The following is a 27,053-nucleotide window of genomic DNA, read 5'->3' as shown; positions in this document are numbered from 1 at the left end:
GAAGCATGCACCACCATGCCTGGCTAATTTTTTGTATTTTTAGTAGAGACGGGTTTCACCATGTTGACCAGGATGGTCTCGAACTCCTGACCTCGTGATCCACCTGCCTTGGCCTCCCAAAGTGCTGGGATTATAGGCGTGAGCCACCATGCCCGACCTACTCCAATCAATATTCTTAATTCCAGCACAGCTCTCATGGTGGGTCACTTCTTTCTGTTTCTATAATTATTCCCAGAGAACCAATTATGAACCAATCCTTTCAGCCCTTCCAGTAATTTTCTATGGCCAGATTTCCTGTATTAAATCCCTTCTTGATTAAATTACTTGCAGCGATTTTCATTTTCCACTCTGAACTCTGATAAAGCTTTATGAATCTAAGAAATAAATATCTTAAAAATATAATGTTTTGGGCCAGGCATGGTGGCTCATGCCTGTAATCTCAGCACTTTGGGAGGTCAAGGCAGGTGGATCACCTGAAGTCAGGAGCTCAAGACAAGCCTGGCCAACATGATGAAACCCCATCTCTACTAAAAATACAATAATTAGCCAGGCGTGGTGATAGGTGCCTGTAATCTCAGCTACTTGGGAGGCTGAGGCAGAAGAATTACTTGAACCCGGGAGGCGGAGGTTGCAGTGACCCGAGATCGTGCCATTGCACTCCAACTAGGGCGACAAGAGTGAAACTCCATCTCAAAATAATAATAATAACAATAATAATATTTTGAAATGACAGGAACTTACACTTAGGCAAGGATACCAAAACCTGGAATATCAAACCACCCTTGGACACTTAGGAAAAAAAATTGATTTCCTGACTCCACACCAGACCTATAGGATAAGATCCTCTCAAGGTGGAGTCTGGAATACATTTTTAAATCCCCAGGTGATAACGATGCAACCTACCTAGCACGGAAGTGCGTGGACTCATATGTAAGACTTAAGGGGGTCAAGTCTCATAGACATCATGAAACCCAATCTGATGCAAGACTCTCAAGGCTGACATTTTGTTATTTCCCAACTTTCCTCTCCTACAGACTACAAATTATTATCTGCAGTAATTTATTAGCCTGGCAGGGACAGTCTACTAAGGAAAGCCACCTTTGTAGAAAAAAATGAAATCACTTCTTTCAAAACTGCATAACAAAGTAAATTCACAGATTAAACTGTGACTTAAAAATCCACATTTTACTTTACAAAATGTATAGTGAACTTATAGTAGTATGTGATATACAACTAAGCTCTTTAAAGATATTTTTAATAGCTCAAAACACATGCCAGATATTATTAATATACTAAAACAGGATCTCAAAGTAATATATCACAGAAACATGGTATTACAAGATTAGAAGCAACCTTCAAGATAATTATTCACAACAGGGACCTATAGTGGAAAGCATAGTCCGAAAATAAAGACACTGGGCCCGGCGCGGTGGCTCAAGCCTGTAATCCCAGCACTTTGGGAGGCCAAGGTGGGCGGATCGCCTGAGGTCAGGAGCTCAAGACCAGCCTGGCCAACATGTTGAAACCCAGTCTCTACTAAAAATATAAAAATCAGCTGGGTGTGGTGGTGGGCACCTGTAATCCCAGCTACTTGGGAGGCAGAGGGAGGAATCGCTTGAACCCAGGAGGCAGAGGTTGCAGTGAGCTAAGATCTTGGCACTGCACTCCAGCCTGGGTGACAGAGTGAGATTATGCCAAAAAAAAAAAAAGAAAGAAAGAAAGAAAGGAAAGGAAGGAAGGAAGGAAGGAAGGAAAAGAAAGACATTGAAAAAAGGGAATTCAGAGGCCCTTCACCTTGATCTTTTACTGAGTCGCTGGTTGAACAACAAACACTGTATTTAATGGGGCATATGGGGCTCTTTTCAAATAAATGCCAATCTGTGTTCACTATCCTACTTAATCATTCTTTAATTTTTCCTGAAATCTTACCTTGAGGTGTTTCCTAACCTAATCCCTTCTGTTGATCCTGCACTAATGTGCAAACAGTTGGAGAGTTGATCAAAGATGAACAAGAAAAGCAAAATAATGAAAAAGTAACAAAAATCTGTAATTTTGAAAGAGGTGAGTGATTGTGGAAATGTGTAAAAGATACCTGAATCAGAGAATGAAGGCAGAGGGGCAAAGTTTCCTCCAACATCACCTTTAAAAGCCTGAGAAATAGTCGAGAATGAATGCCTATCCACTCCTAATATTCTGAGTCTGACAAGAAGGCTGAGGGAGTGCTGCTTTCTGTTGATTGCAGAAGTGGACCACAGCTGTGCCCAGATTGCTTTCAATTCCTCACCTCTCTTCTGGGTATCAATTACATTGAATTCTTTGAAAATTGTAAGACTGAATGGCTAACTGTTAATTCAACATCAGAAATATTCTGACCTGATTTTCGAGGTGGAGAATTGACATTAGTAAATAAATACACATGAGATACATTTTGAAACCCATCTGGGTCTGTTCAGAAGCAAGTTCATGGTTAATAATTTCATATAGACTCTGCATTTGATAAGTAGAATACCAGGATCTCAGAGTTTAGGGTAAAAGGTGGACCCAATACTACCAGTTCTCACTAGTCCTTATTTGCAGTGATTGTCTGTAAGGACTAGTGAGCTCATAGAAGAAAAGAAAAACTTAATTTAGCGACTTGAAATACATAAAGAAAATCAAACGTATTGTGTTGTATTTGGGCAAGTGACCTCAAGATCATGAATTTATCAGATATTTACAGGGTTTCTAGCACGTGACAGACACTCTGTCCAGCCTGGGATTGAGTGGTGAGCAGGGTCTCTGTTATCAGGCAGCTTACATTCTGGGCATGTTACAGTGTACCTGAAATGCTACCAATGGTCTGATTATCTCATTCTGCTCAGAATTCTTAAGGCATGGACTTTACAGCCAAGTTGACCTGTACTTGGACCTGGACCTCACCTCTTGCTGAACATGTAAGCCTGAGTGCTTGTTCCACCTACTATCTCTCCTCTCCCCCTGGTCCCCAGGGTGGACATGTCCATCAACACAGCACCATGTTGGAATGGGAAATGACCTGGTCCCATGGTGTAGAGAGACAAAGCTCACCCATGTCCTTCAGATGAAGAAGGCCAGTTCTTGAAGGAAGAAAACAACATTTTCCCTGCAAACTCCCTCTTAATCAACTTTCCAGCTTCAAGGATCCATCCAGAGAGGACCTCTTCAGGCTGATCCTGACCTTCACAGAGATAAGCAGGCCTGCTTCCTCTCTCATGAACTTTGACCAGAAAGCAAACTCACCTAACCATGAGAATCAGCCTGGCACTTGTAGAAGTACAGATTCCTGGACTCTATGCCTACTAAGTCAGAATCTTCAGAAATTTCTATTTTTAACAAGCAATATGGAGAAACACTATTTCAGGATCATAGCCCCGGACAAAATCTAATTAAGAGATGAAGCCAGGTGGCTTGCGAAACATAGGAGAAATTTATCTCCCAAGGTGCTAATAGAAATGGTAGTCATCTAATTTCTTTTAATGCCACCAGGCTAAGCCTAAAAAAAATTTTTAAATTAAAGGACACGAAGAAAGAGAAATGGCATGTGGTACCTTGTTAAGACTGTCCCTGGTGCTTCAGTTTTCTCTGAGATTGAAATATTCCTGTCCTCTTAGTTTCAAAAATATTTCTTTAGGCATCCTGGAATTTTACTAAGTCTAGATATTACATCAAAATTTTAGATAGTACTATTTTATTTTATGTATGTATTTATTTATTATTTATTTATTCATTTATTTATTTTGAGACGGAGCTTTGCTCTTGTCGCCAAAGACAAGAGTGCAATGGCGCGATCTTGGCTCACTGCAACCTCCGCCTCCCAGGTTCAAGTGTTTCTCCTGCCTCAGCCTACCCAGTAGCTAGGATTACAGGCGACCACCACACCTGGCTAATTTTTGTATTTTTAGTAGAAACAGGGTTTCACCATGTTGGCCAGACTGGTCTCGAACTCCTGACCTCAGGTGATCCACCCACCTTGGCCTCCCAAAGTGCTGGGATTACAGGTGTGAGCCACCACGCCTGGCCCTGTTATGAGCATCTTTATCCACACATATTTATGCTCTTATGCAATTATTTCCTTAGAATGAATTCACAGGAAATGGAAATACTGTACTGTGAAATAGATACATATTTTTAAGGCTTTCGATGCATCCTGAAAACATGTATTTAGAAAATTCCTACTGACTTATACTTCTACCAATTGTATACAAGAGTGCTGGTTTCCCCCAGGAATTATCAAGTAGTTTTTCTAGCCATTCCAAATCATCCCAAAAGCACCTTCTACCTGCAAGACTTCATGTTAGGCACTGCAAGAAATGCAAAGAGGTAGAAGCTATGCAATGTTCTTCATCCGAAGAAAACCACAGCATTGCGGAGAGAAAGCTCATGGAGGAAGTACAGTGCATGGGAGAACAAGGCACACGCTCCATCAGTGGGAGAAATGAGACATGCTACGGACGCGCAGAGGGATGAGGGAGGAGCTTTGGCTGATCTGGGAGTGGTCCACGTAGGAGCACAATCACTGAAGCTGGATGTGCTTAATCTAGATGGAGATTGAGCAGCATTCTTGGTGAAGTTATGTACGAAGATGTGTGGACAGAAAATGGCAAAGTATGCCCATGCCATGGTAAAGCAGCCAGTGTGCCTGGAGTATGTGAAACACATAAATCACTCTTAAGAGGCAGGATGAGAAATGGATCATGGAAGGCCCTGCACCCCAAGCTGAGGACTTGATAGGTAATGGGTACCCAGAAGCGATTTAGAATCCTGAGAATGATAAAATCAATATTGTGGCATAAATTTGGCAAGACATGTTCAAATAAGAAGAGAGAAAAGGCTAGAAAACCTCTTCAGAGGTGAAAGCCACAGAAAGATGAGGGCAGTGAGAATGGAAACAAAGAGTAGGGAGGAAAACTATTGCCAACCATAGCCAGCCAGGTGAGTGCCTGACTAGTGGTAAGGGTGGAAGACTAGTGGTAAGGGTGAGGAAGGAGCCAGACGACTTTGTGGTTTTGAACCTGAATGATTGGTAAGTGGAGAGAGACAGATGGACTGGCAGACAACAGACAGAGAGAGAGAGACAGACAGACAGAGGGAAGTCTCAACCTCAGGGAGAGGTTTGGGGAGGAAATACTCATAGTTTGTCTAGAGAGAGAGAGAGAGAGAAGAAAGGGAGGGAGGGTGAGAAGAAGGAGAAAAGAAAAGAAAAAGGAAAGGAAGATGGAAGGAAGGAAGGAAGGGAGGGAGGGAGGGAGGGAGAGAGAGACAAAATGGAAAACACCCCTTTTTTCAAGCTGATGCTTTCACCCACACTCGTTCATTGGCAAGCAGATTTCACCAAACAGAAAGTGCGGCTGATTTTTGTGGTAGGGCAGGGAGGAGGGGCGAGTCAAGTCAGGCCTAGACAAATCAGCTCTGCCAAGCTGAGCAGAATGGTGGTGGCAGGAAGAGGCAAGTGGCAAGGGCAAGCCCTGCCCTGGGAGCCCTGAGGGTGGAAACCGAGGAAATGGAATCATTTCAACAAGTGAAACAGCATCTGGGCCAAATGGAACTGCACCCAACATGCCAAACCCAGGGAGCCAAGAAACGAGGTGGCAAAAGAGGGTGGAGGCAAGCACTGCGACCTCCTCAGACTTGGCTGCGTTGAAGGAGACAGACACCACGTGCCCTTTCTAATTGCGTTTGACAACATGCCCAGGGAATGCCACGGAACTGCTGCAAAACAGGACAAAGAGCCTCTGCTGTTACAGAGGGTGGTGCAGGGGGACACAGGGATGCCCTGTGTGTTTTTCAGGGAGAAAGACGTGCGTCACCCTTTGGCTTGAGATGTGAAGCAATTGCTGCCAAATAATTCAGGTGAGATGGGATGTTCATTAATTCAGAAGTTTTTCCAGGACTACGCCACTTGATAAACAGTTTTACCCCCAAAATGGGGCTAAGATTGATGTGGGAAAATTTCTGGAGTAATTCACATAAGAAAAGAGAGGAATGTGTAAAAACATGGTTTTGGTGAACAACGTTAGAAATAAATTGGCCGGGCGAGGTGGCCCATGGCCGTAATCCCACCACTTTGGGAGGCTGAGGCAGGTGGATCACTTGAGGTCAGGAGTTCAAGACCAGCCTGGCCAACATGACAAAACCCCGTCTCTACTAAAAATACAAAAATTAGCCAGGCAGGGTGGCACATGCCTGTAATCCCAGCTACTCGGGAGGCTGAGGCAAGAGAATCGCTTGAACCTGGGAGGCAGAGGTTGCGGTGAGCTGAGATCATGACACTGTACTCTAGCCTGGGCAGCAGAGGGAGACTCCATCTCCAAAAAAAAAAAAAAAAGGGTATGAATACATGCAATAAATCCCAAAGGACCCAGCATGGGCCCCCATTTGCTCTTCTTGGCTCCTTAGTCTTTAGGTCCTTTACGTACATGGATGTGCTTGTAAATTTCAACTCTCAGTACTAAGCAGGCTCTTTCTTCCCTGGATTTAAGCCTATGAAGCACTAAGCCCATTATGGCCTAAGTATGAATGAATCTACATTCAATACTTTCCTCATCACCTGGAACTTAGGTGAATTTCTTCAAATTAAGAATTTCAACTTTAATTCACCTAAATTGAAGATTTTAGATTATTGAATTTTAACAATCTCTTAAAATTATTGTTTTTTCAGGTGAAGGGAGGGGGGCCAGAAACAAGAAAAATGAAAAAAGAAAATGTACACCAGCTTTTCAAACTTGTGAGCATTTCCTGCCAGAAGTGCCTCGATGTCAACAACAAAAGGAATACAAATTGTGTTGTACCATTTTGGAGAACGGGCAGGATTTTCTGTAACTACATCATTGTATCGTATTTATTGCTAGACATAGTTTATTTGTTTTAATTGAGTCAGAGCCACAGAAAGAACACAAATTCGAAGAATCACCAGACTCGAGGAATGTCAATGATGCTGTGTGCTAATGCAATCCCCAAATCACAGTTCGAATGCATATTCAAGTTTTGCGAACTTGAGTTGGCCCCAGCTGGAGTCTTGACATTTGGTAAGCTCAGTGAAGAAAATTTTATAATCTTAGGGGTTCTAACTTATGAGCTACCCTTTCAGTCAGAGTAAAGCAAGGCCCAGTGCAACAGTCTTCCACGGACCTATGTTATCTCCAAAAACTAAGACTACACTCGGGCCAGGCACGGTGGCTCACGCCTATAATTCCAGCACTTTGGGAAGCCAAGGTGGACGGATCACTTGAGGTCAGGAGTTCGAGACCAGTCTGGCCAACATGGTGAAACCCCATTTCTACTAAAAATACAAAAATTACCCAGACGTGGTGGTGCGTACCTGTAATCCCAGCTCCTGGGGAGGCTGAGGCAGGAGAATCGTTTGAACCTGGGAGGTGGAGGTTGCAGTGAGTCAAGATCACACCACTGTGCTCCAGCCTGGGTGACAGAGGGAGCCTCTGTCTCAACAACAACAACAACAACACCACAAAAGCCATGGCACTGATGATTTATATAGGGAAAGAATGTCAGGTGAGAGGAGAAGAATCTTTAGATTTGAAGAGTAAAGATGATTGGTGTTTAAAGATCAGGCAAAAGAGGTCAAACCAGTAAAGGAGAATAAAAAAATAACAAAGTGATTGGAAACTGCACTCCAGCCTGGCTGATGGAGCGAGACTCTATCTCAGTAAATAAATAAATAAATAAATAAATAAATAAATAAAGACTACACTCTTGGACAGGTTTAATCAGACCTGTCTTCCTTGCCCTATCCAGGGTCCTTTCTAAGCCAAGGGGAAGATGGAGGGTTTGTTTCTGAGAGAAAGGCAGGAAATTGTGTCAGGCTCTACACAGATATGAAGTTCTCCATCCCCATCCTCTGTCCCTTTTCCCAACTTTATTGTCCTCACATTTCATACATTTATTTGGTGCTATGTGTTGTGTGTCCCCACTTCTAAACCATGAGGCACATGAAAGCCGCAAGGTTGTCTTGTTTATCCCCAATGACTGCCTCAGGACCTGGCACAGAGTAAGTGTTCAATAAACATCTCTTGGTTGAATGAATAAATGAGTGAGTGAGTGGAAAACATTATTTTTATCCAATAAACTGTGAAGAGATGTAGCAAGAAAGAAAAGTACAACAGTGTGATATATGTCTGGCTCTGCTAGGGAAGAAGGTGTCCACATCACAATTGAAGCTTACTCCTTGGAGAAACAAACTTTTTATTTGGAAGCCTTTTTAATCCAAAAAAAAAGTCTAAAATGCTCTAATACTTTGATGGTAACTTCTAGAACAGCAGAGCAAACAGATGTACAAGAAGATTGCAAATAAACAGCCCCAAGACTGAGCATCAGGCACCGGAAGTGCTGCCGTCTCCTTGACACAAAAATATCTTATGCCAGAGGCCAGGAGGGAGCCCTGAGACCAACTCTAGACTCCATTGTATTTCTAAAGACTGTGTGACCTTGAGTAAGTTTCTTAACTCTCCTGAGCCTCAGTTTCTTTACCCAAGAACAGGCATAAAAATAGAGTTCAGAGCTCATATTCCAATGAGGTACATTGGCAATCTTAGCAGATGATATTAACATACAAATGCTTAAATAATCTAAATATTATTAATGACATGATTACTACCCAAATCTTTGTATTCATCTTTTCTTTCTCATACTGCTAGTGCTTCCGTCCCAATTCTCCTTTGTGCCTCCAACTGAACTCCACAATGCCCCCCATGACCTTCAGTGGAAACTTTTTTCTGTTGTAAAGCAACTTCTCTGTCCTTCCATCTTCCACTTCTCCATCTCCTGGCTTCATCTGAAATCTGATTTTATGGCAAGAACACTACTTCTCCCTGGGGTCTTCTCAACATGAAGGGGCTCCTCTCTCCTCTCCCACCACAGGGCCAGGAGTGGGTAGAGACCAGTATTCTTGTGCTTCCATGATGGCACTTTCTCATTCCTACACACCTTTCCCGTCATCTTCTTTGAAGCATATGGATGTCATTAGACCATCCACTTCCCCTCCCGCTGGCTGTCAGTTAATGGCCTTGATCAGTTCTTCAGCTCAATGTTCCCTTTCATTCGTGTTGACATCAGTGTGGACAACTTTGTACCCATGTGGCACAATGCCACTTATTCAGTAGCCTTGTCCCCTTGCATAGTAAATTCCAATCCAACCCAGCCTCTATTTCTAAGCAGGGTCAAAGAACATGCTAAATAACACCACAGGAATGCAATTAACAAAACCCACAAGGTGGGAAACCACAGAACAAATGTCTTGGTTTCTCCAAAGCATAAATTTCAAAGGAAAAGGAAAGGAGATGGGGGCTGGTGGTGAGGAGCTCTCAGATTAAAAGCAAAAAAAAAAACAAGCCAAACAAATGAAGTGTGTGGACCTCTTTCGGATCTTCATTTACACCTTCATCTACATCTTTATATCTTCATTTAAAGAAAAGATGGATGCAAATAATGTTTTTTAAAACAATTTTTTTTAAAGAAAGCAAGAAAATTTGAACACTGGACATTGGGTGATATTAGAGAATTAGTGTTGATTTTTAAATCCATGTGAGGGAAATTGAATGTTCTTAAAAGTTCATATATATATATATATATATATATATATATATATGTACATATATAGAGAGAAGGAGAAGTACTTATAAACAAAATAATTTAATGTCTAGAAATTGCTTCAAAGTAATCCAGGGGGATAGATGGGAAGAAGTGAGTTGGGTGGTGTAGCTGTAACAAGATTGGCCGTTAGTCAGTTGAATCCAGATGGTGGATACAAGGGGGATTTTTATATGATTCTCTCCACTTTTGTACTTTCCATAATAAAAAGTGGAGGGAAGCAGGGCATGGTGGCTTATGCCTGTAATCCCAGCTCTTTGGGAAGCTGAGGCAGGAGGATGCTTGAGCCCAGGGGTTCAAGATCAGCCTGGGCAACATAGTGAGACCCCAACTCTATATTTTTTTAAAAAAGAAGGAAAAAGTAGAGGGAAAATCAATGGGAATGACTCATCCATCCTGGTAGCCTTCCAATCATCACCCTGCTACCCCACCACTTGAGTTGCACACCCACAGTCACACACTTGGACTTTGGCTCCTGGAGCTGCTCCAGCCCCTCCAGCCCTCCCATTCTCCTGCTCTTTGACCACATTGAGGCCTTTTGTCTGAGGGCCTCCCCATACTTTCTCAGTGTCTCAGATACCTTTGGACCTCATCTCCTGTCTCTGGTCTAGACTGCATGGTTCAGCACTTTAACCCCTCTCTGAACCTCTATCATTGACTCTTGCCCTCTTGTCCTTGCACTGTGCCTAGATGCAAAGCCTGACCCTAAACTAGTCCAACTAGTCACCACTGTCTATTCTTACACCCAAATTGCAGCAGGCCACCTGGTGTGTGCCAATGGAAATCACAGCAGCTTAGTTATCTCCGACTTCAGTGAACCCCAACACTGTGGAACAACCTTGAGTGTACCCCTGTGTCCTCTACTGACTATCTCAAAGCTTCTCCATTCATGTCAAAGCTCACTCATCACTCTCAAAAGGTGACTAGTCTTTCACCAAGAAAAGCAAGACCACCATATTCAAAGTCTGTCAACTTCCTCCATCCCAAATTGCAAAATTCTCCCCACCTACTCCTACTCTTTCTTGAGTGAATTTTGTTCCAAAGGAAGAGATGACTCAGCTGAACTGTGTTCTGGAAACCCGCCTTTTGAGAGAAGTTGAGGTACCATTTGTTACTCTTTCAGAATCTTCAACTCTTTATAATATCTTCAATCTCTCTCTCATTCTCTCTTTCTCTCTCTCATCTCCCTGACTCTTTCAATATTTTTCCATCTAAAGATAAAAGGCTCCCCTTCTAGCTTTTATTTCCTCTTACCTTCATTGCCAAACTACTTGTCACCATTCATTCTTCAACCCACTGTCATTGGGATTCTCTCTCCTACACTACCTCACTGAATACTCTTACAGTTACCAATGACCTACAGATTGCCAGGAGCAAGACATTATTCCATCCTTATCTTACTTAACCTCTTAAGATAACACTAATGGAAAGCACCAGGGAGGCACCAAAGAACTTGGAGACAACTCTGAGAATACAGCAAGTCAAATCCACACATAGGGCCTATGGCTATGGCCAGACATCAGCAGTCTTACACAAGAGACTTTTGGAAAATATATGACCAAAAACCTCAGAATCATTCAGATGGTTAGAGTGTATTTAGGAGACAGGACTAGACTCTTACATAAACTAGCAGTGGTTCTCAAGAAGACTGTACAAACAGAAAGGGCTACTTAGCCCAGGGGAGAGCAAAGGCATCCTGTGGGGTCACCTCAGAGAGTCAAGGGGCTTGATGAAAGTTTAAAGGAGACCTTCACCGTATCACTATTGCTTGAACCTAAGAATGAGAGTGAATTCATGTACTATACATGCCATTAAAAATAAGTTCAGAGACAGAAGATTCTAGTAAAAGAAGTCAAAAACCAAAAAGTAAATGCTGGATAGTTCCATATATATGAAATCAAGAAAAGGCAAATTAATCTATTGTGAAACAGATCAGAACAGCTGCTACCCCTGGGTTGTACAAATGGAGGGGAACATGAGAGCTCCTTCCCCTGCTGTGTTGAAAACATTTACTGTCTTGAAGGAGGCAGGGTTGTTTCACAGGTAGGTGCATATGCAAAAATTTATTAAGCTGCACAATTAGGATTTGTGTATCTGGGCCAGGTGAGGGGGCTCACACCTGTAGTGCCAACACTTTGGGAGGCCGAGTTGGGCAGATCATGAGGTCAGGAGTTCAAGACCGGCCTGACCAACATGGAGAAACCCTGTCTCTACTAAAAATACAAAAGTTAGCCAGGTGTGGTGGTGGACGCCTGTAATCCCAGCTACTCAGGAAGCTGAGGCAGGAGAATTGCTTAAACCCAGGAGGCAGAAGGTGCAGTGCAGTGAGCCGAGATCATGCCACTGCACTTCAGCCTGGGTGACAGAGCAAGACTCCATCTCAAAAAAAAAAAAAAAAAAAAAAAAAGATTTGTGTATCTTACTGCATATAAATTATACTTCAATTAAAAAGTAAATAGAAAGGCTTTTTTTCCAAAATGAAAAAAAAAAAAAAAGAGCGAGAGAGAGAGCTGTGAATTGGGAGTGGCATCCCTAATCTAAGATCATATTTAATCCAGTGAAAACTAGAGCATTAAATATTCAAATTACATAGCTGAGGCCCTGCTCTCTGATCCCAGCCTTAACAAACCAGCTTTGTGATTCCAATTTGACTGCTCAGGTAGCTTGCTTCCCTAATCTAGCCATGTGCTTGTGTCCGTATACTTGACGCTTGGATGCTTTCGTTGTTGATTAATAAATTGGCATTCCAGCCTGGAGATTTCAGTCTTCAGAAACTCACTTAATACTTATTAGTGGTCCTGGCCTCAAAAGATTCAGACAGCTTCAGAGTGCTAACAAAATTTTCTCCTTTCCTGACTCTACAAGCCTTACCTGCTGAGGCCTTCCAGCAATGAGACAAATCTGCTGCCCCCTGAAAATGCCTTGCTTTGACTGTGCTGTTCCAACAGTGACTGATGGGGAGGAGAGAAGGGGTGTCTGGGATAAGTCCCAGGCTTCACAATCCCACCTCTTCTGCCTTTTTTTTTTTTTTTTTTTTTGCCGTGGCTGTGACTGAGGTTCACCATTTCTCAGCCTCCTCATTGCAGCTGTCTCTGGTACCTCTGCTTTCCATCCACCCCACCTCCCTTTCCTCTGCCGTGCAGAGACAACATGTATTTTGACCTTTACAGTGGTTTCCCAAGGGCTCCATGGTCAAGCCCAAACCACCACACGTAGTTGAGATAACAGTTTAACTTAATCTGCAGCTACTCCACCCCTGCCCCACTTGCATATACTCCTCTTCATCCGGTATTGCTCAAGGGTGGCGTGATTGGCGTTTGGGGTGGGACAATTCTTCATTGTGCAGAACCATCCGTTGCATTCTAGTGAGTTTAGCATCCCTGGCTCCTACCCTCTGAATGCTTGTTGTACTCACCCTCAGACATTGTGACAACTACACATGCCCGCAGATATTTCCAAACACTTCCTGCTGTCCCTTTTCCAACTAGCTACTTCCTACTGATTCTTCATACCACAAGTATTGGGCTGAATCTTGTGAAATTGTCATCTTCTCAGGTCAATGACATCAAATATTGGCTACTTAATGTGATTCAACTGCATAGTACTTCTTCTGGAAGCCCTCACGAACGATGCCCAATGATTTCCTTATTAAAGTGCTTACCACCAAGTGTTGTAAGAGCTGCTTTACTCATTCCTGCCTCTCGCCACATTGCTCAGCCTTAAATATCTAGCAGCAAGTTACTACGTTTTAAGTCACTTTTTCTCTCTAGCACTTGGCACAGTGCCCAGCACATACTGAACCTATGTGTGATGATGAATCAACACACAGGATGTTGAGCATACTTTCCCTGATGATTCAATGTTGCTGTTCCTGAGGATGCAGACGCCCTTGGGGACTATTGAGCCACTTACTCTTTTTTGGCTCCACATCAAGTGACCCACCACTGCCCTACTTTATGGGTTTATGTGTCTTGATTTTGCATCATATCATCAGCATGCCTGCCTCCAGTGATCCTGTGTGTCCTTTGGAATCCGAGGCACTCTGTGAACCTTGGTGCATGAATGTAGTGATAGTAACTACTGGTTCCGAGTCTTTTCATCCTGATTGCTGGGCTCTTACCAGGTTTCACACGTTTGGGGGCTCCCCGCTGGTTAGCAAGGCAGCCACTAAGAACTCTCTGAATAGTCATTTTCCTTTCGGAAACTGCTTAAAGATGACTCGGGAGGACTTTTAAATGGAGAAACGTTCGTATGCTGAGATCCTGGCTGGTGACAGAAGGATGGAAGAAGTGATAACTGAAGGTATATTCTAAATGGTTGTTGTGTCCCTGTAGTCAAAAGTGTGTGGGCATGGTTTCTTATTTTAAACAGTTTTTTTAAATCAATAAACATTGGGTTATGAATCTCAGATATAGGATCTTTTTCAACTTTTAATCTGGACGACTTTGAATTAAAGAAAAAAAAGAACAACTGTTCCATTATAATTCATGTAAAATCAAGTCCAGGGCCATGAGGGGCCGAGATAAAGGGAACAACTAGAAGTAAGTGGAGGATATAATTTCTCAGAAAATTCTTATATTTTCTGTGCCTGGAAATGGTTTCAATACACATCATAAAAATGATATAAAACTCAATCAACAGAAGAACTTTCTGTTTCTTTATTTTCAATATTTGTCTTATTAATATTTTTCTTATTTTATAATGCAATTACAACAATTTAGGAGACAAAACAATATAAACAAAAGAATGTTAAATAGTTTTTTTAAAAAAATAGCTTGTTGCTTGCAAGAAAGTCCATATAATCTTATTCCCCCCCAAACATAATTTTATACTTTGCACTAAACCAAAATAGCTTATGGAAAATTAGTATTAAATAGCTAAACACAGAAAACCTACAGCTATAAATAACATAAAATACAGTTTAACTTTAATGTGATGCTTAAACAAAGCAAACTATGATGCAATATGAATCAACTTCATTAATTGGACAAGTCCAGTGAGGCGCAAATTAGATAAGCATTAAATCCTCCATGATGTGCAAGTGAAACCTCCAACCCCAGCAAGGTTCTTTCTGTTCTTGGGCTATGTCCAATTCCATTCCAGAAAAGCCACAGTTTTTACATGTTCTTGACTTTTTTACTGTAAAATGAAAAAGAAGAAAAGTGTAAGTAATGACAAGGTGACTGCATGGTGGGAATGACTTTGGTACCTAAAGGTTGCTTCACCTGCCCTTAATCTCAACTCAGTATGTCAAGCAGCTCAGAGTTCAGATGAGGAAATTGAGGTTTAGAGAGGATGGCCCTTGCCCAACCTAACTCAGCTCATTAATGACAGAAACAGGCTATGGACACTTATCTTGTGTCTCCAAGTTCAGTATCTATGGCATGCTGGTGTTAGGTGCCTTCTGTCCATTGATAAAGTGTTACTGTCTATTATTGTCAACGTAAATCAGAACCATTGATCTCTGTTTAACTAATGTTCATTTTTCAGTTTTTAACAAACAACCAAATGCCAGATTGCCTTTAAATTATATAAATAGTAGGCATCTTTGCAACAAGAATCAGGCAGCTAGTAACTATCAAGTGCATAGAGAAATCTAATACATCATGTAAGAAATCACTAAATTAAAATAATAATAACGATGATGATCTGTAAGTGGAAAAATGCATTCTTTGTGGTCCAACTCAAATTTTCCCTTTAAAAATTCCACAATAGTTAAACTAAAGAATCCCAGAAAACCTACGGCCCACCCCTTTGCACACTCCTCTTTCCTCAAACATTTGCAAAGGCTAAATGTCAGTGTAACATACCTGAGGAGACGCACAATATATTTCACCCAAGTCTGTTTTGGATTTGCGCACACAGACAACTTTTTCTTTGTGTGAAAGCTGAAAAATCAGAAAATTTGATTTGTGTTTAACGAGCTTTTCAATGGGTTTTTCATAGAACATACAATGGAAATTTTATATTCCAGTTGATTACACACTAAACATTTCAGTTGATGAGGTAAAATAAAATGCACAAAAAATGCTTCTGATGAAGATTAATGCAAAATCAAAGTGATTCTCTCTTTCTCTGCAATGTAACAAATAATAGTACAATGGCAGGAAGATAAAGTCCCAGAATTGTCATATAATTTTGCTATTGGTGGTTACATAGAATATGTATGTATCTGATCAATAACTTGTATAATTCCAAAATATAATATCCTATATAAATCAAGAAAATTATATGTGATAGTATAATTAGTCTGAGATTTTACTTTTGGTCTCAAACATTTTCTGGTAGAAGATGCTCATTTCGAAATGTGTATCTTCCCTATTTTCCTAACATATCACTTTAATAGCCTTAGAAAGTGATTTTTGCCCTATACTAGTTCCTTTTGACCAAAAAATTTTTTTAAAAAAGGTTTTGCCTTATTCCAGTCCTGTTTAAAGTGAACTTTGAAGTAGATAGGTACTAAGACAAAGCTATCTTTGCCACATCATTTCTTTCTCTTTAAAATAAGATCTTATGTTCAAAACATCAGTAATTTCTGAATGAAACTCTAAAAAGGCAAATATTTTTAAAACTGAAGTTTCTAGGTATTCCTGATACAACTGAATTAAAATCAATTAATAACTTACATGATAGCATTGATGTCACAGCCTTCATTGGCCAGCTGCCGTGTGAAGCCCACAATAAATTTAGGATGAAGAATACGGTCTGTGTATCCAAGACAGCAGTCAAAGTTGCTTGCTGCTAAAAAAAAAAAAGTGAAAGGTATTGGATCCACATGAATAAACTTATCCTGTGATTGGTATTATAAAACTACCTTAAGTTGTGAAAAATCTAGTGAATCTCATGTATATGATGAATAAACCACTTAGAGGAGGAGTTTCAATGTCTTCGAAACCTTTGTAAGGTCGTTGAGAACCAATCTAACATAGTTTACAGTTCTTTGAAAAAACAGTTTGTGTGCCGAGAAGTTTTGGTTCAATAATAGAATTGAGAAACACATGACTTCTCATAAGTGGGATATCTTCAGTAAGAAATACAAATTGACAATATTTCATTTCAGTTCACTATAATCATTCAAGAATATGAGCAGCCCCTTCCCTATGCTTGAAGGAACCCTTATGTAGATAAATTTCCAAAAGCAGAAAATGAATAAATTGGCAGATTTTAATCTATTATCTGGCTACTAAGTATTGAGAAATAGAGCTACAAAGGGAAATATGATTTATAGGAGTGAAAACACTTTGAAATTGTCCTATTAATTAATAGGAATGTTTAATTTTGTTCATAAAAGTTCAACATGTGGTTGGGCATGGTGGCTCACGCCTGTAATCCCAGCACTTTGGGAGGCCAAGGAGGAAGGATTGCTTGCCTCCAGGAGTTCGAGACCAGCCTGGGCAACACAGTGAAACCCTGTCTCTACAAAAAAAAAAAAATGTAAAAAAATTAGCCAGGTGAGTGGCACACGGCCGTGGTCCCTGTTATTCAAGAGGCTGAGACTGGAGGTTCACTTGACTCCAGGAGGTTGAGGCTGCAGTGAGCAGTAATCATGCCACTGCACTCTGGCCTGAGTGATGAAGTTAGACCCTGCCTCAAAAAAAAAAAAAAAAATTCGATGTGCATTTTTAGGAATGCACCTGTTGCTAAAAGTGTTGTGTGACTATTGAGCAATAAAGCAATACTTGGACATTCCCCTGAGTCAGATTACAACATGCTGTAAGGTAAGGGATTAATGTTATTTCAAAGTTGGCAAGCAATGTCCCCCATGCCTTGTGGGGATGTTGATGTCAGGTATTATAATCTACTTCTAAAGGATGAGTTTTGAACTTTACCAAAACTATTAAGTTGGGAGGTAAGAAAGTTGGAGACACGGGAGGATTCTCTACATTTCAAAATGGCCCCATCTACTGGTAATATTACACGCTTTATATCACTTCCAGAAACAGCACTTTGGCTTTATCCTGAAGTTTAGGGGTCTCTAAGAGCCCACCACTCCCCAAATCTGCTGAGATTGACAGCAGAGAGGAAAGCCTGATCCGCAGCAGTAACTCTTCTCTCCTCCACTCCACCATGGGCAGACAACTTCCATCACTACCTCTTGTATACTTCCTAACAGTTTTCCATCCCTTAGGGACCCCCAGTTGAGCTCAAGGCTAAAAGGAAAATGAAAATAGTCTTTCTTCTGTGCTAGCGGAAACAGCGACACTTACCTTCTGATTCGCTGCAGAGGTGCAGTAGCAGCACTGACATCAAAGCAGCCAAGAGCAAACTCTTGGTACAGCACATGGTTTTTAGCTCAAAGAACAGATCTGCTCAGTGTTGAGTACCCAGTTCTTTGGGAGTGCTGTTATGTTCTGACAGCAGCCTGGGATGGCCCTATTTATAGCAAATATTGGGAATGTACACAGAAGGCGTGTTGCCACATGGGGTTTTCCCCATTGATCAACTGGCCCCATCATGTCATCATAAAAAAAACCCGCAAGGAAAACTTCCTGCTTTTTCCTCATATTGGGAAGGTGCGAAGGTCAGGGTGGGGGACAGGAAGTTGAGAAGGGGAGAATCCTGTTAAATTCTTTGTATTTGCAAAGAGCAAAAGCAGCTCAGCCCTGTGGCCCAGAAAAGACTTTCATCCAGTTTTAACTTAGTCATTTTTGTGTCTGAAAATAGAGGATTAACAGCGATACAAAGGTCAGCCCCACACAGGAACATTCCAGCACTCCTATTGTTACACCCTATTTGCTTTCCAGAGCCAGTCAAGGAGGAGGGGGAGGAGGAGCAGGTGGGATGCCAGGCATACTCTGCTACACATTTACCATCGCATGGTTGATGTTCAGCTGTCATGAAGAAGACCCTGAGTTGCTAGACTAACATTCAGAGCAGGTACTATAACAGTGCTACAGTACTGTCCGCAGTTAGAGTGGAAAATATCAGCCTTTAAGTAAGGCTCAAACCTCAGCTTCACCTTGATTTAATGTCAACTCTTCTAAGAATCTTATACATTCACATGGCTTTAATCAATATTGCAGTTCAGAAAATAATCCTTACCTGCCTTTAACTCTCCATGATGATGTACTAATATAACTCAATAAAGAGCCTCAGAATTGTTGAGGAAAAAAAACCTATCAGCAGTAGCTAGTCAGCACAGCAAATGTCAAATAACAGTACTAATGATGATAATGTAATATGAATCCCTAACCTAAGGCAGTATAAGAACTCTCCACTAGACCCAAATAGGTTGAAAGTAAAAGGATCAAAAGAAAGGTATACCAAACAGTAAACAAAAGAGAACTGGAGTTGGTGACGCCTGTATCAGACAAAATAGATTTTTTTTAATGTTACTGGAAATAAAAAGAGACTTTCATGGTAACACAAAATTAACCCATTGGGAAGATATAAAACCTATAACCATATATATACCTAACAGTAGCACCCCAAACTACAGAAAGCAAAAACTGACAGAATTGAAGGGAAGAATAGGAAACTTTATTTTATTTTACTATTATAATTTTTTTTTTGAGACAGAATTTTGCTCTTGTTGCCCAGGCTGGAGTGCAGTGGCGCCATCTAGGCTCACTACAACCTCCGCCTCCTGGGTTCAAGCGATTCACCTGCCTCAGCCTCCTGAGTAGCTGGGACTACAGGCACGTGCCACCACGCCCAGCAAATTTTTGTATTTTTAGTAGAGACGTGGTTTCACCATGTTGCCCAGGCTGAACTCCTGACCTCATTACAGGCATGAGCCACCGTGCCCGGCAGAATAGGAAATTTAACAATAAAAGTTGACAGCTTTGGTACCACATTTTCACTAATTAATAAAATTTAGGCAGAAGATCCACAAGAAAATAGAAGACTTGAACAACACTATAAGCCAAACAGACTTAGCAGGCATCGAAGGACTACTCTATCCAACATCAACAGAACAGTTGCACATGGAATGTTCTCTAGGATAAAGCATATGGTAGGTTATGGAACAAGTCTCAATAAATGTAAACCGACTGAAATCACATAAAGTATACATTCAAACCACAATGGAATTAAATCAGAAATCAGTAACAGACAGAAAGGAAACCACATATTCCTAAATAACCAATGTGTCTGGCCGGGAGTGGTGGCACATGCCTGTAATCCTAGCATTTTGGGAGGCCGAGGTGGGTGGACTGCCTGAGGTCAGGAGTTCGAGACCAGACTGGCCAACATAGTGAAACCCTGTCTCTACTAAAAATACAAATATTAGCCGGGTGTGGTAGTCCATGCCTGTAATCCCAGCTACTTGGGAGGCTGAGGCAGGAGAATCGCATGAGCCCAGGAGGCAGAAGTTACAGCGAGCCGAGATCACGCTACTGCCCTCTAACCTGGCCAACAGAGACTCCATCTCAAAGGAAACAACAACAACAACAACAACGTGTCAAAAAAAAAAGTCACTAGAGAAAGTAGAAAAAAACTTTGAAATGTAAAAAAAAGTCCACAACATATCAAAACTTATGGGATGTAGCAAAAGCAGTCCTCAGAAGGAAACTTATAGCTGTAAACACTCACATTAAAAAAAAAAAAAAAGAAACATCTCAAAACAATAACCCAACCTTCTACCTTAAGAAACGAGAGAAAAGCAGAGCAAGCTAAACCCAAAGCACGCAGAAGGAGGGAAATGAAGATTAGAGCAGGAATAAATAAAACAGAGAATGCAAAACAATAGAGGAAATCAATGAATGCGAAAGTTAGTTCTTTGAGAAGATCAACAAAACTAACAAGCCTTGACTAGACCAAACCAAACAAAGGAAAGGGAGGTTAAAAAAAAAAAAAAAAAAAAACCACTGTATGCCAATAAAATTACTATGCCTACAGCACAATAAAAAGATCATACACCATAACCAAGTGGGATTTATTCCAGGAAATGTAATACAACAAATCAATCAAATAAAAATGATTTGAAAAGCAACTGACAAAATCCGACACGTTGTCATGACAAAAACACTCAACTAACTAGGAATAGTTGAGAACTTTCTCAACCTGATAAAAGTCATCTATGACCACCTCACAGCTGATATGAACAGAGATGAAAGACACAAATTATTGACCCTGATTCAAGAAGAAAATAGAAAATTTGGGATGGGCGTGGTGGCTCATGCCTGTAATCCCAGCACTTTGGGAGGCCAAGGCAGGAGGAGCACGAGGTCAGGAGATCGAGACCATCCTGGCTAACATGGTGAAACCATGTCTCTACTAAAAATGCAAAAAATTAGCCTGGTGTGGTAGCGGGCGCCTGTGATCCCAGCTACTAGGGAGGCTGAGGCAGGAGAATGGCGTGAACCTGGGAGGTGGAGGTTGCAGTGAACTGAGATCGTGTCATTGTACTCCAGCCTGGGAGACGAAGCAAGACTCCATCTCAAAAAAAAAAAAAATAGAAAATTTGAATAGAGCTATAACAAGTAAAGATATCAAATTGATAACCAAATATTTTTCACAAATAAAACCTCAGGACTAGATTAATTCACTGGTTAATTCTACAAAACATTCAAATAAGAATTAATACCAGTTCTTCACAAACTTTTTCAAAGTATAGAAGAGAAGGGAACACTTTTCAACTTCTTCTATGAGGACAGTATTATCCTGACACCAAAATAAGATAAACACATCACAAGAAAAGAAAACAACAGACCAATATCCTTTCCAAATACAAACACAAAAACAAAACAACATAGTAAAAGGACCATACACCATAACAAGTGGGATTTATTCCAGGAAATGTAATACTACAAATTAATTGAATAAAAATAAAAACTATATGAAAAGTAACTAACAAAATCCAGCACCTTCTCATGACAAAACACTCAACAAACTAGGAATAGTAGAGAACGTCTCAACCTGATAAAGGTCATCTATGACTGCCTCATAGCTGATAGCATACTCAATGTTGAAAGACTTACTGCCTTTTCCCTGAGATCAAGGACAAGACAAGGATGTTCAGTCTCACCGCTTCTATTCAACACAATTTCTTTTCTTTTCCTCTCTCTCTCTATCTTTTTTGAGATGGAGTTTCACTCTTGTTGCCCGGGCTGGAGTGCAATGGCGCAATCTCGGCTCACTGCAACCTCTGCCTCCCAGGTTCAGCCAATTCTCCTGCCTCAGCCTCCCAAGTAGTTGGAACTACAATCATGCACCATCACATCTTGCTAATTTTGTATTTTTAGTAGAGACAGGGTGTCGCCATGTTGGCCAGTCTGGTCTTGAACTCCTGACCTCAGGTGCTCCACCCACCTCAGACTCCCAAAGTGTTGAGATTACAGGTGTGAGCCACCGTGCCCAGCCTATTTAACACAATTTCTATTAAAATCCTGGCTGGCTTCTTTGTAGAAATGGAAAAGCCAATACTCAAATTCATGTGGAATTGCAAGGGACCTTGAATTGACAAAACAATCCCAAAAAGGAAGAATAAATTTGGAAGACTCACACTTTCTGATTTCAAAATTTACTAAAAAACCACACTAAATCAAGACATGTGAAAATTGCATGAGTGTTCACATCAATGGCATACAATTGAGAAATAAGCCCCCATGTCTATGGTCAACTGATTTTGTGTTAGGGTGGCAAGACCATTCAATGGGGGAAGAACAGTCTTTTCAACAAATAGTGCTGGAACTACTGGATATTCACAGCAAAAGAATAAAGTTAGACCATTACTTCACACTATATATAAAAATTAATTCAAAATGGATCATAGGTCTCAATGTAAGAGTTAAAAACATGAAATTCTTAGAAGAAAACATAGGAGAAAATCTTAATGACCTTGGGTTGGGCAATGACTTGTTAGATACAACACCAAAAGCTCAAACAACAAAATTAAAAATTAACGAACTGGACCAAGTCAAAACTAAACATTTTTATGCTTCAAAGGACACTATAAAGAATGTGAAAAGAAAACGCATAGAAAGGAAAGGAAAATTTTTCAAGTCATATATATGATAAGGGACATTTACTTGTATAGAGAATGTATAAAGAACTCTTACAACTCAATAATAAGAAGATGAGTGACCCAATTAAAAAATGAAGAAAACAGCTGAATAGACATTTCTCCTAAGAAGATAAATAAATGTCCAACAAGCACATAAAAAGATGCTCAAAATTTTTAGTAAGTAGGAAAATGCAAATCAAAACCACCATGACATACCACTTCACATCCACTAGGATAGCTATAACCAAAAAGACAAATAATAAGTGTTGGCAATGATGTAGAGAAATTGGAATCCTCATATGTTGTTGATGGAAATAAAAAAAATGGTGCAGTCATTTTGGAAGACACTTTGACAATTCCTCAAATAGTTAATTAGAGAGTTACCATATGACCCAGCAATTCTACTCCCAGGTTTACACCCAACAGAAATGAAAATATATGTCCACACAAAAATTTGTACATGAATGTTTGTAGCAGCATTATTCATAATAGCCAAAAAAGTAAAAGCAGCCCAAAAGTTATAAACTGATATATAAATAAATTAAACCTGGCAAATCAATACAACGAAATATTATTCAGCAATAAAATACTGATAGAAACTACAAAATGAAGCTGGGCATGGTGGCTCACACCTGTAATCCCAGCACTTTGGGAGTCCAAGGCAGGCAGATCACTTGAGGTCAGGAGTTTGAGACCAGCCTGGCCAACATGACAGAACCCCATCTCTACTAAAAATACAAAAATTAGCCAGGAGTGGTGGCTTGCACCTGTAATCTCAGCTACTTGGGAAGCTAAGGCAGGAGAATTGCTTGAACCTGGGAGGTGAAGGTTGCAGTGAGCCAAGATCGTGCCACTGTACTCCAGCCTGGGTGACAGAGTGGGACTCTTTCTCCAAAAGAAAAAAGAAACTACAAAATGGATGAACCTTGAAAACACTATGCTAAGTGGAAAAGCCAAGCACAAAAGACCACATATTGTCTGATTCCATTTACATAAAATGTTCAGAAATGGTGAATCTATGGAGAGGAGAAGTAGAATAGTGACTGCCTAGGGCTGGGTTGCGGTGTCCAGGGAAGGGAAGGGGATTGGGGAGTGACTGCTAAGGGGTATGTGGTTTGTTTTTTATTTTTTATTTATAAACACATATGGTTGATGGTTGCACAACTCTATGAATATACTAAAAACACACTGAATTGTTTACGTAAAAAGGGTCATTTTATGGTATGTCAATTATATCTCAATAAAGCTGATAACAAAACAAAACAAAAAAGGAACTCTCCATGTACCTGCATCTTAACACGCACCCCAGCCCATGGATGCTCTTTTCTTTACGGCTACTCTTGGTTCCCTATAGTCTGTGTTCATTTCTCCTTCTTCCATTCCTGTTTTCTCTTCTCCTCCCTCTCTCTCATGTCTTAATCACAGATCTCTTTTCTTCTCCATTTAATAGCCATAAATAAACTATTTTTAGTATCTTTATATTGACTAGAATTGCATTTCCTTGTGCTTATTTTGATCTATGTACCATTTCATATTTGTCCCTTTAAAACTTTCTAAAATGTGGGTGGGTGTGGTGGCTCATGCCTCTAATCCCAGCACTTTGGCAGGTCGAGGAAGGCGGATCCCTAGAGCTCAAGAGTTTGAGACCAGCCTGGGCAACATGGCAAAACCCTTTCTCTACAAAAATTAGCCAGGCCTGGTGGCACACACCTTTTGTTTCTGGCTACTTGGGAGGCTGAAGTGGGAGGATTGCTCTAGCTCGGGAGATAGAGGTTGCAGTGAGCCATGATAACACCACTGAACTCTAGTCTGGGTGGCAGAGTGAGACCCCATCTCAAAAAATAATAATAATAATTTTTTTAAAAACTTTCTAAAATGTGACTTAAATTGTTTGGGAGGTTTTTTGGTCAGTCAATAAATGTGTTAAATGAGATTAACATTACAAAATTATTTCAAACCTAATTTATTAGAATGCTATTTATTGCAATGGAATTTATTATTCAGCCATTCTTTTGAAATATCTCAGATACATCCTAATGAGTACTAATTCCTGCATGTAGCAGAGTCACAGTGTCTTAGACTTTTTTTTTTCAGAAAAGATATGACAAGTGTCTTATGTGGAAGCTACTTAATACTAGAACGCAGCATCTTTTTTTTTTTTTTTTTTTGAGACGGAGTCTTGCTCTGTCGCTTAGGCTGGAATGCAGTGGTGCGATCTCGGCTCACTGCAACTTCCTCCCAGGTTCAAGCGATTCTCCTGTCTCAGCCTCCTGAGTAGCTGGGATTACAGGCGCCTGCAACCATGCCTGGCTAATTTTTGTATTTTTAGTAGAGACGAGGTTTCACCATGTTGGCCAGGCTGGTCTTGAACTCCTAAACTCAAGCTATCCACCCGCCTTGGCCTCCCAAAGTGCTGGGATTACAGGCATGAGCCACCGCACATGGCCGAGAACATGATATCTTAATTCAAGTGAAATTATAGTTAAAACACATACAAATATCTGTAAAACAAAGCAGTATGGGGTACAGGTCATATTCATTTTACATAAATCATTATCATAGAAATAATTACAATTATATGTAAACACAGTCTTATTGTGGAAGCATGAAAATTGTTTTTTATAATTAATGGTAAAGCTCATGTTTCTCTACTAAAAATACAACATTTACCGGGTGTGGTGGCGCATGCCTATAATCCTAGCTACTAGGGAGGCTGAGGCAGGAGAATCACTTGAACCTGGGAGGCAGAGGTTGCAGTGAGCCGAGATCATGCCATTGCACTCCAGCCTGGGCAACAAGAGCGAATCTGTCTTGGAAAAACAAACAAACAAACAAAAAAAAACAGGAAAAGAAAGAAAGATGAAGACACTGAAGCCAGAGAGACATTCGACTTTGCCAGTGTCAAACTATAAAGACTGAAGCTGGAACTAGAAATCAGACCCCCCTTCCCTAGGTCAATATTATCTTCTTCATTTCCTCCTCAAGGTTGATATCAATTATCAAATGGATCATAGTACATACCATTAGCCCACACTTTAGTTTCTTTCAGACAGTAATAGAAGTCATAGTAAGGAAGGAGACCACTATTACTCCTGCTGCCCTCTTTTCCTCACCTTGCCTAGTTCACAAGACAGGAGGAAAGCGAGAAAGCAAAAAGTGGGAAAGGAACAGAAGTAAGATAAATAGCCAACCTTGGCACCACCACCCGGCCCTAGGAGTTAAAAAAAAAAAAAGTAATAATAATGACATCAACTCCTGACCTAAACTACTTGTGTTATCTGTAAATTCCAGACACTGTATGAAAAAGCACTGCAAAACTTCCTGTTCAGTTAGCTGATGCATGTAGCCCCCAGTCACGTTCCCCACACTTGCTCGATTTATCACGACCCTTTCACATGGTCCCCTTAAAGTTGTAAGCCTTTAAAAAGGCCAAGAATTTCTTTTTCGGGGAGCTTGGCTCTTAAAGACGCGAGTCTGCTGACGCTCCCGGCCGAATAAACCACTTCCTTCTTTAATCCGGTGTCTGAGGAGTTTCGTCTGTGGCTCATCCTGCTACAATAGTTTCCATACAGGCTTCATCATATACTGAGGTATTACAGAGCTTCACTAAAAAAAAAGAATAAACCACAACTTTAATGGAGGCTAGCACCACTACAAATTCCACAGTGACTCCTTAAAACAAATCAAGCATCTTGTTTCTCAGCATCTTAGCTTGGGTTCCCTTGAAAGTAGAGCCTCAGATGCAGATAATTTATTTGTGAGTTACTCTCAGAAGCCAGGAACAGGCGGGCAAATGGAGGGAGGAAAGGTTTGGAAGGTCATTCGTGGGCAATGGGAAATTGATTCCAGTAGAATCTCCTGAGAAAGAAGCAAATGTCTTCCAGAATTCTCCACTTGAAGGAGAAGAGAGATTATTCATTAGCTGGCTCACATTTCTCATTCGTTGAAGATAGTCCCCAGGACACTGATCCTTCTCTATTTTTAAGCTGTGCTTAGAGGAGGGGAGTGGCCCAACATCCCCTCAGTTCAGAGAATGCCCCAGAGCAGAAAGCAGGCAGAGCAGGCTTCAGTGAGTCATCGTCAGTGCCAGGTGGTCTGAGCTCACTGGAAACTGTACACTACAGCTGGGGCTGAAATTGAAGAGGGGATTGAAAGAATGGTATATGGGGTTCCAGAGATATCTGCTACACACAGCGTATGAATGCTTAATTTTAGGTAGGTGTATTTGTCTGCTCTCATACTGCTAATAAAGACATACCTGAGACTGGGTAATGTATAAAGGAAAGCGGTTTAGTGGACTGACAGTTCCACGTGGCTAGGGAGGCCTCACAATCATGGCAGAAGGCAAAGGAAAAGCAAAGGCACGTCTTACGTGGAGGCAGGCAAGAGAGCTTGTGCACGGGAACTCCCCTTTATAAAACCACTAGATTTCATGAGACTTATTCACTATCATGAGAAAGACCGACCCCCATGATTCAATTACCTC

At 40.8% G+C, this 27,053-nt stretch overlaps 1 protein-coding gene across 2 annotated transcripts; it reads right to left on the bottom strand.

Annotated features, from left to right (window-relative positions):
• Positions 1 to 14,265: 14,265 nt before the first annotated feature.
• Positions 14,266 to 17,974, bottom strand: CCL20 (C-C motif chemokine ligand 20). Of its 2 annotated transcripts, none has more exons than XM_516133.6 (4): positions 17,829 to 17,974; positions 16,248 to 16,362; positions 15,432 to 15,509; positions 14,266 to 14,760 (listed from the first exon to the last, which is right to left on the bottom strand). In XM_516133.6, the coding sequence occupies exons 1-4, from the start codon at positions 17,902 to 17,904 to the stop codon at positions 14,739 to 14,741; spliced, it is 291 nt and encodes a 96-aa protein (XP_516133.2). In that variant the 5' UTR covers positions 17,905 to 17,974; the 3' UTR covers positions 14,266 to 14,738. The 2 variants fall into 2 exon arrangements, with proteins under 2 accessions (XP_516133.2, XP_009442757.1); XM_009444482.4 differs by having other exon boundaries at positions 16,248 to 16,359.
• Between the last annotated feature and the right edge of the window lie 9,079 nt (positions 17,975 to 27,053).

The sequence above is a fragment of the Pan troglodytes genome, chromosome 13 (genome assembly GCF_028858775.2).
Source record: "Pan troglodytes isolate AG18354 chromosome 13, NHGRI_mPanTro3-v2.0_pri, whole genome shotgun sequence".
Taxonomy (NCBI): Eukaryota; Metazoa; Chordata; class Mammalia; order Primates; family Hominidae; genus Pan; species Pan troglodytes.
The sequence above is the reverse complement of the archived record's forward strand: the minus strand, read 5'-3'. Positions and strand labels throughout refer to the sequence as shown.

What these genes read in the sequence shown, in the direction of transcription:
- CCL20 (XM_516133.6), bottom strand. Translation starts at nt 17,904, where the DNA reads ATGTGCTGTACCAAGAGTTTGCTCTTGGCTGCTTTGATGTCAGTGCTG. An exon ending in CCTCTGCAGCGAATCAGAAG is followed by an intron (nt 16,363 to 17,828) that starts GTAAGTGTCGCT and finishes TTTTTTTTTTAG; the next exon opens with CAGCAAGCAACTTTGACTGC. An exon ending in TATATTGTGCGTCTCCTCAG is followed by an intron (nt 14,761 to 15,431) that starts GTATGTTACACT and finishes TTCATTTTACAG; the next exon opens with TAAAAAAGTCAAGAACATGT.